Source organism: Triticum dicoccoides, chromosome 1A (assembly GCF_002162155.2).
Source record: "Triticum dicoccoides isolate Atlit2015 ecotype Zavitan chromosome 1A, WEW_v2.0, whole genome shotgun sequence".
Classification (NCBI taxonomy): Eukaryota; Viridiplantae; Streptophyta; class Magnoliopsida; order Poales; family Poaceae; genus Triticum; species Triticum dicoccoides.
Window position 1 is genome coordinate 515636365 of NC_041380.1, and position 9838 is coordinate 515646202.

The 9838-nt window shown below is 42.5% G+C and overlaps 1 protein-coding gene across 1 annotated transcript in view; it reads left to right on the forward strand.

Moving 5' to 3' along the window:
• Positions 1–6466: 6466 nt before the first annotated feature.
• LOC119284868 overlaps positions 6467–9838 on the forward strand; it is a 9207-nt gene continuing 5835 nt past the window's right edge. The window contains exons 1-4 of the mRNA XM_037564038.1: positions 6467–7093; positions 7512–7926; positions 8019–8269; positions 9553–9607. Coding sequence (XP_037419935.1) covers positions 6935–7093; positions 7512–7926; positions 8019–8269; positions 9553–9607 — 880 coding nt within the window. The 5' untranslated portion in view covers positions 6467–6934. The remainder of the gene's footprint in view (positions 7094–7511; positions 7927–8018; positions 8270–9552; positions 9608–9838) is intronic.

A 9838-nucleotide genomic window follows, 5' to 3' on the forward strand; every position in this document is an offset into this window, starting at 1 on the left:
GCACGGCAGACTCAAAACTCGCAACTTCAACGTTAAGTACAACTCGCACTAACCACCCAGCCACTCCACATGTTGTGATAACGTACTTCCTTTTCTTTTCTTTTATACTTTCTTCTGTTAGTGGAAGCTCCCAGATTTTGGAACCTTCCAGAAGCTTCTAACCAGGTTTTTTTGTACTTTTTTCGTTGTGGTTTTCCTTTGGACCGGTTTTTGTTTGGTTTTTTTCCTTTTTCTTGAATGTAAACATTTTTTACCAAAATTCGCAAACCTTTTAAAATTTGATGAACTTTCTTCAGATTCAATGAACTTCTTTTCCCAAAGTTAGTGAACTTTTTTAAAGTTTAATATTTTTTTCAAATTCAATAAACTATTCTCATATTTAATGAAATTTTCAAATTCGATGACTTTTTCCAATCAATGAATTTTTCTAAATTTATTTGTTTAAATCAATGAACATTTTTAAGCTTGTGAATTTTAAGGTCCGTGTCATGAACATGAACATGAAAGGCATTTTAAGGTGAACATGAACACGAACATGAACACGAACATGAACATGAACATGAACATGAACAGGACCATAGAATTTTAAGGTGACACGAACATGAAAGGCATTTTTAAATTTATATTAAGTTATATCAATGTTCACCTTCGTGCTTCTGATGGTGAGCCCTTGTCTGACCCGACACGTTATCGTCATCTTGTTGGGAGTCTTGTGTATCTTGCTGTCACTCGTCCGGATATCTCCTATCCTGTCCATATTCTAAGTCAGTTTGTTTCTGCTCCCACTTCAGTTCACTATAGTCACCTTCTTCGCGTTCTACGATATCTTCGTGGCACGATCTCTCATCGTCTCTTTTTCCCCCGTTCCAGCTCGTTACAGCTCCAGGCCTATTCGGATGCTACGTGGGCTAGTGATCCTACGGATCGCCGTTCACTTTCTGCCTACTGTGTCTTTCTTGGTGGTTCCCTCATTTTCTGGAAGACGAAGAAACAGACTGCAGTTTCTCGTTCGAGTGCAGAGGCCGAGTTGCGAGCTATGGCTCTTTTGACGGCTGAGGTGACTTGGTTACGATGGTTACTGGAGGATTTTGGTGTTTCTGTTACTACACCTACCACCCTCCTATCAGACAGCACAGGTGCTATTAGTATTGCGCGGGACCCCGTGAAGCATGAGCTTACCAAACACATTGGTGTTGATGCTTCTTATGTGCGCGCTGCTGTGCAGGATCATGTTGTTGCTCTTCAGTATGTGCCTTCCGAGTTACAGCTAGCGGACTTCTTCACGAAGGCTCAGACTAGAGCACAACATGGGTTTCACCTCTCCAAACTCAGTGTTGTGGATCAACCATGAGTTTGAGGGGGGGTGTTAGAGTTATATTAAGTGATGTCTTTTGGCCTTTTACATTCTAGTCTCTTGGCATCATCTTGTAGCCTTTTGACATTCTCATATATGTGTATATATGTTGGCATTTGCCTCCTAATAATACATGCTGCATATTTCCAACAGTGACAAGGAGGTCCATAGGAAATTCGCGCGGAGGAGATATATCACGCCTATTGCGAGACGGTAGTCTCACTCACAGTACACGCTGGCTAGGAAGCTTCCGGCGCAATATGGGTTCCTGTGGAGCGAGTTTCAGGAAGCTTCAATAATTGGTTCAGGCCGGTTTTGGAACCTTTGGCATGTTTTTTCTCTTTTTCCATGTGTTTCCTGTATCGGGTTTCATCGGTTTTTCTTCCGGCTCTTGGTTTTCTATGTTTCTTTACTAGTTTTTCTTTGTTCTTTTTTTGATACATGTCTATTTTTCCAATACACTTTGTACATATATACATCTCGAATATTTTTAGATGGTGAACATTTTTCAAATATATGATGAACATTTTCCAAATACATATTTTGAATAACTTTCCGAATACGTGTTAACTACTACATATAAAACATTTTTAAAATGCTACAAAATAATAATATATGCAAACTTTTTTTAGTTTATAAAAAAATGCAAATGTCACAAACAAATATTTGAAGCGTGTAACATTTACTTAAATGTCACATAAATTTTTTAAATGGTACAAAACATTTTTTTAATATGTGAACATTTCTTTGCAATGTATATATATTTTCCTTAAATGCCTCTAACAATTTTTCTAAATGCTTGAATATTTTGAGAATGTCATAAACGTTTTTACTGAATGCTATCAATGTTTTTGAAGTTGTGCAAACAAAACATTTACACAGTCTTACAAAAAAGTTAATGTGTGGTAAACAATTAAATACTAGTAATTGGCATGTGCTTTGCACGTTCATAGCATGCATGTCGACGATTCATGTTGACTTCTTCAATTTTTAAATAGCTATAACTCATTATTTATTTTTCCTAGTCATGCAACCATTTATGCTTTCCATTAGCTATAACTCTTTTTCGGGATGTTGCTTTCCATTAGCTTTAGATGTTTTTTAGCAACTACTCCCTCCGTCCGAAAAAGCTTGTCCCTCAAATAGATGTATCTAGCACCAAGTTAGTGCTAGATACATCCATTTGAGAAATAAGGTTGGGACAAGTTTTTTCGGACGAAGGGAGTATTTATGTTTTTTTAGCAAGGTTTTGGCATCAGCGCGTCGGACATCATCTTATTTCGTAAAATATAATATGCTTGATAAACATGTAGCACTTGATTATAATTATCTTTTTTGCTTATATACAATTTCTTATATCGCATTTTCCCTTTCTTTGAGTGTATATTGTGAAAACTATTATGTCGGTGCGGATCTTTGGAACATGGCGGCCAATGCACCCGAATTGGAAAATCAATTAAAAAAATAAAGATTCAAAGCTTTCTGAAACTTATTTAACTAACACGACCTAGCATAATACTCATGTAAAAAGTTTCACGGGAAAATGACTGTCGCGGTATCCTCAGCAATAAAAAACCACAAGTCCAAAAAATATGAATAGTAACTCTTATATAGTATGTATCAGTTTTGTTTTTTGGGAGATTTACATTTTCCCCCTAACTTTGTCCGGACCTCATTTTTATAAGATGAGGTCGGGACAAAGTTAAGGGGGGAAATGGAATTGGCCCTTGTTTTTCCCCCTGTCCAGGACACCACACGCTTACACGTGCAATGCACATCTTGCATTTATTTTTGAGAAACTTGCCCAATGTAAGTATTCTTTTTTTAGGCTATTTAGCAAGTATTGCCAAGGTAGAGTATGGAAGCCCAGCCTCATGACACGGAGAAGAATTTGCAAATTCTGCCTTGGGCTTAGCACGTCCTCCAATCTGCAACATGGACCAAGATGTATCACGTATTGGGCCTCTTTTCTGGAAAGTGGGCGATGGTTCCAGAACACCGTGGAGGTTACGTTCTACTGTTCATCACGAATCCCACTGCTGTCAGCCGTTAGATTTAGCACACCAACGGTTATGATTGATGCTCCAGATCCAATTCAAAACTGGTACACTATATAGTAATATAGATATATATATAGATATAGCTATAGATATATAAATAAGTAAATTAAATTTTAAAATATAGATTTATAATATTTTCAAAAATATAGAGTAAACTACTCCAGTAATTTAAACAACGACAAAATGAAACAAATGAAGAAGCAGTGAAGGAAAACGAACAAACCTCCCGGAAGCCCCTTAAGGCGCGAGCGATCTATGTCTTGCGAGGTGCGAGATGGAGGTCAGTCTCGCCGGTGCCGAGCACGCTACTAGGCCAGTCCATGACTGTAGTAGCGATGCGGGTTTTTTTTATGTGGTTTTCATCTTCTTCCTTTTCACATTTCTCAAAAAAAACTTCTTCCTTTTTACTGTTTGTGCCTTATTTATCAGATTTTCTTTCGATTTTTATTTATTTTCCTTTAGATTTTATTTCCTCGGTTTTCTTTTTTTTTCTTTATTGTTCTTTTTCTCAGCATATCTCTACATTTTTGGTACACATTGTATATTTTTCGTATGCATTAGAAACATTTTCTACTCACATCTACCATTTTCCAAATACATAATTAACATTTTCTTTCAATTATACGTATTTTTTTAGGGAAAATTATGTGAGCTTTATTCAACAAAAGCATTCTTGGGGCAGTCTGCAAGAAGACTACTCACCAAGAATGAGGGTGTAGAGTCTAGGCAACTGTCGGTTACCAAAAGTGAGCAAACACGCTTAACACACAGATGGGCCGGCAAGTTGGTAAAAAGCTAGAGATAGCTCTCCAATTTCATCAAGGACCGGTGCCACGACAGAACGATCTGTGTGACGAGAATTCTATAAGTTCACCAATACCATGCAGTCTGTCTCCAAAATCACATGTGTGAGACCTCTTAATTTGGCGAATATGACTCCTTCCCAGAGAGCTAGCGTCTCCATAATCAACGGGTCTGTCACCCTGTCATGTGGTTTGCACCACGAGCCCAGCAGATGAGTAGCCGAGCGCGCAACACCTCCTACACCTCCTTTACCACACATAACATCGATGGCTCCATCACAGTTGATCTTTGCCATTCCATGCTCAGGAGGACGCCACCCATAACCTGGTAATATAGAAGCATGTTGTCTCGGCAGCTCAAGCAGCGCTAAGTCTTCCCTGATCTTCCTCACAACATTCCCAGGGTCAAGCTGCTGTTGATCATGGACCCCATCTGTTTCGAGAGTGCCAGATGGCCCACATCATTGTTATGATTTTCGCTCTTTCATCATCCAAAAACCTGCTATCACATATGAGGCCCTGAGACCAAGTATCCGGGTGCAGGCGTGGTAGATGAAAGTCGAACAAAGCTTCAGCTTCTGCCCAGAAGCGTTTTGCATGTGAACAATGGATCAGTATGTGCATCCAATCCTCACTCATTGCGAGGCATTCGTTGCAGTGATCCAACTCTTTGGTGTGCCACCTTTTCAGAGTTTCTTCGGCTGGCAGTATCTTGTTAAGAACACGCCACCAAAAAACTCGTACTTTTGGTATAACCTTGAGCTTCCATAGAGAATTACATAGTTGTCGTTCGGTCTATGAGGTTCCCGTATCCGTCCCTTCCTCTCGAGCCAACTGCTCTTTATGAGTCACAAGAGCACGGTACGCTGATTTGACATAATAATTCCTTGTTGAACTGAAGGCCCAAGCCTGAAAATCCTCTCCACCACCATTGCGTAACAAAATGTTCTCAGTATTGCTTTAGCATCTGGTGCCAGAAAAGTTTACAAACCAAATCATGTTGCCACGTCCAGCTCTCCTGATCAATCAACTCGTTCACAAGCTGGAGTGTCGTGTTCTCTGGTTTAAATATAGGGGTCATCTAGATAGTGTTCAGGATCCACTTGTCTTGCCAAATGGAGATCGTGGTTCCATCCCCAACCTGCTTAATCAAGCCTAACTTCATAGCCTCTCGGCCGGCCACAATTGCTCTCCAAATAGGTGACGCCGTTTTTGGAACCGTTGCAGCCATGAACTCCGAGTTAGGAAAATATCTACTCTTCATAACCCGAGAACATAACGTATCGAGATGCAGCATAAACCTCCACCCGTGCTTCCCCAACAAAGCAATATTGAATGCCTCGAGGTCACGGAATCCCACTTGGGAGAAGCTTGTGCTGCCTTGCTAGTTTATCCACCTGGGAGAAGTCGCCAACCACGCCACCGACCACGTCTGAAGATATGTCGCCAATGATTCGCCGCCGAAGTTTGCATCCACGGCCGCCAGGAGAGTCGCCGGCTAGGGCTAGGGACGAGCTTGGGGGAGGGTGAGAGATGGGGAACGGGGGAGCTGGTCAAGACGCTTTGACCTGGTCCTACCGAGCGGCACCACTAACGGATGCCTGCCATGCGGCGCAGCCCGTCGGCCAGACAGGTGGGTCACTCCTATCAAAAACTAGTTTTAAACCCTTGAAACAGTCATCAGCCAAACTTGATAGTTTTTAGTCACGAAATTAAAAAACTCAGTAGTTTTCGGTCATTTTTTTTAAAAAAATGATAGTTTTGTGGGACGGCAACCCCTAAAGTAGGACGCCGCCAAATACAAAGTCACCTCAGTTCACATGATCGATCTCAAGCTTGCATGACTCCAATCATCATGAACGAGCTCTAGTAACCGAAAAGAAAAATCAGCGGCAGAGCAGAGGACCACATGAGCATATCAACGTGGAAAACGACCGCTCATTTCAGATCGCCAATTGCTTTTCTAACATGCACGTGATCGCCACGTACGGCTGCACTGCACAGTCCTATCCACAGAGAGAGCAGTGTACCCATCGATACAGGTCAGATCTTTGTCCCCTTCCCAATCACATTGCCCACGCCTATCCATCTCACTCTGGCCCCTCATTATCAGGATGAGGTACGCCGCTGATCAGAGTCACCCATTGCTCTTCTCAAGGCGCCAGAGCAGAGCCCTCCAAACGAAACCAAATATCTTTGATCGGCTACCAAATTGATCCACAGAATTGCAACCTGCAAGTGAAGCAACTCGACTGTCAGCGAAGCAATCCGACTACAGGAGGTCTGATCTGATCTCCTTATCTTAGGATACTGCAACTAGTTTCACTTTGGCAAAACATATGGATACTTCAAGATGCAGAGAGCTATCAGCCTATCACCCATTAATTCCAGCCCCTTCTAGCGACGGTTTTCGACGAAACCGTGTGCTTCAACGTGGACAATGACATTGTACTGGCCAACTAGACGTGGCTGACAGACCAGATTTCATTATCCAAAAGTAATCAAGCAGAGTGAGAGACAAGATTTATGAGTAATGAAACAAGGCATTCAACGGGTGATGCGGTTTAAGAGGGCAATGGCATGTTACCATGTGCATAAGAATAATGTTTCCCAGAGGCCGGTGGCATGCCGCTGTGGAACCAAGGATAACTACCACAGTACGTTTTGGGGGCTGCTGAGTCATAAAGCCGAAGAGCACATGCTGCGTCCTTCCTCTCATGGTTGGGGCTTATTACTCGGAGACGAACAAGACAAAGGGCAAGAAGGTTTCTTGCAAGATCCACAAGAAGGCACCACTCCACTCCATTCCCCACAGGCGAGAGAGAGCCAGAGATTGGGATAGAGCTGAAGGCATGGAGGGCAAGCGCACCGACCAGGTACGTTCTGGTACCTCAAGATTTCAACCAGGATTTAGAATCTTTCTAGATACTCCCTCCGTTCCAAATTACTCGTCGTGGTTTTAGTCCAATTGGACTAAAACCACGACGAGTAATTTGGAACGGAGGGAGTAGAAGCTAGAACAGGCAGAGTGCGAAAAAGCTGAGTTATTCAGCCATATATGAACTTCCTAATTCCTGTTTCTTGTGGTCACATCCAAGAAATCTGCAATCAGATGACACTAACTGGTTTCTGCTGTCTCTGGATCGATTATGCGATCAGATACATGTACTAGATACTACTCCCTCCATTCCAAAATACTTGTCGTGGTTTTAGTTCAAATTAAAAGTAAAAGGAACAAGAAATTTCAATTTATCCTCACCTGAATTCCTGTCTTGTTCATCTGCTGCTCCAAAGGCAAAGCTCAGCACGATGCACTCAAAGGTGATCTGCTGTAAGCTCTACATCTCTGAAAGCCAAAATGCGGCTGTTGTCGATGCCATCAGCCGCATAGGCCAGAAAGACCCTGAGGTGGTTCTACTCAACAAGTTCGAGGATGAGTACTACAACCGTGTCCGCTACACGCTTGTCTCCTATATTAACAGTGAAAGCGCAACTGGTGAAGCTGTATTTAGCCCAATCAGGAAGGTGCTGCTGGCGATGATCGAGGCTGCATTTTCAGCCATAAACCTCGAAGTGCACTGTGGAACTCATCCAAGGATCGGTGTCGTCGATGACATTTCATTCCACCCCTTGACTCAAGCGGCCACAATGGAGGATGCTGCTCAGCTGGCTAAGCTGGTAGCCTCTGACATTGGCAATGGCTTGCAAGGTGAGTCCTCCGACAATATCTTCATTGACAAGATCTTCTATAATTAGCAAATGAGATCATACGCTATGTAAATGTTTTGATTCTGTATGCAGTTCCAGTGTTCCTATATGCGGCAGCACACCCCACCGGCAAGAGCGTCAGTGCAGTCCGGCGTGAGCTCGGCTACTTCCGGCCAAACCACAAGGGTGTCCAATGGGCAGGCCCGGTGCTCCCTGACACTCTACCGATGAAGCCGGATGTGGGCCCAGTACACGTTCCTCATGAAAGAGGCGCCACCATGGTCGGAGCTCAACCTTTGGTCGAGAGCTACAATGTGCCGATATTCTGCAAGGATGTCCCGACCGTGAGAAGAATCACCCGGAGGGTAACTGGACGGAGCGGAGGGCTCCCTTCAGTACAGGCACTTGCGCTTTTCCATGGCGACAATTGCACGGAGATCGCATGCTTTTTGCTGGATCCAGACCACGTCGGCGCCGATCGGGTTCAATGGCTGGTGGAGCAGATTGCAGAAGAGCAAGGGCTTGAAGTTGACAAGGGCTATTTCACCGACCTGTCAAAGCATATGATGCTAGAAAGGTACTCCGAGATGGTTTCTGCAGCTGACTGACCTGTTGAATTTCGTGCCGACACTCTTGTAATCATGCATGTCTGCACTTCCATGTATGCTGCTGTTTAAACTGTGGCACCAACTTGGACTCCGGACCGACCAATTCCAAAATTTTGTATATACTTAGTTATATCTGCACTAGAGGTGGTTCTCTGGAAACTTCGCCGCAGTAATTGGCGCATAACAGGTCTCATCACTGAATGAGAATGTTGTTTTCAGTAATTAAAGTCTGGCAACTTGGCAAGGCAGTATTCCTTAATGCCAACTGACAAAATGCTTTTCGGGGGTGGAGGGGGTGGGGGTGGGGGGCACACATTTTTGCGTAGAATTTTGGAACAGAAAAGATTAGAGGGTAAAAATTATTATATAAATATATGTGAAAATATGAATAATTTAAGTTATTTTGTCTCAGTTTGTACCATGCACTACAATATATTTAGAATGCTGCTGTAGGAGGGGGCACTTCAAAGTTCAAATAGCCATCAAATATCTTTGTGTAAGTCAGCTTGCAGGAGATTTACAAGTCCTTTTGCAGATTCCATAAGATTGAAGGAAGATAAGGAAAACATTAAAAAGATGGTGAGTAAAAATTATGGACAATGAAGCAAAGTAGGGAAATGAGCGAGTACTGGATTCAGCATTTGGACAGTAGCATAAATCTATAATCTTGGGTACCATATGGTAGGGAAGACCGGAGGCGGAGGAAAGAACCATCATGCTTTAGATAGACCTTTTGCGGCAGCATGTACCTGTCAAATGGGTAATCAAGCATCCTCACGTGATCATCTAAATTCACATAATGAGCAATTGTGGCAGTTGTACTAGCAACATCAACAGCAATGGGCAAAAACCGCACTAAGAATCTACGGATGAAAAGGAAGGGCATATCAAAAACTCCAAAGTTTCTTAAAGATAGACCATGTAAGTAGATTCAATATCTTTATCGGGAAAAAGATGTAGATTCAATTACTGAGAAAAGAATAATACAAATAAATGAGCGATTAACTTCAATGTTGGAGGTGGAGGCGGAGTGCGCGCCGCTGGAGGCCAATGGCGTCCGTGCGCCAGGCGGCGGTGAGGAGCACGGCAAGGCAGACAGAGTGACCGCGAAAGGAAAGGCCCCAAAACGCGCGGTGGGCTGGCAGCCGGCCCACGAATGGTTTTCTGGTTCCTTTTTTATTTCCGATTAAAAATATATTTAATGTAAAAAATATTTTATTTTTTAGAAATTTTGAGATATTCATATATCAATTAATTTTACTTTTTAAAAATATTCGTAGTATTTTGGAAATGATCGTAAATTAT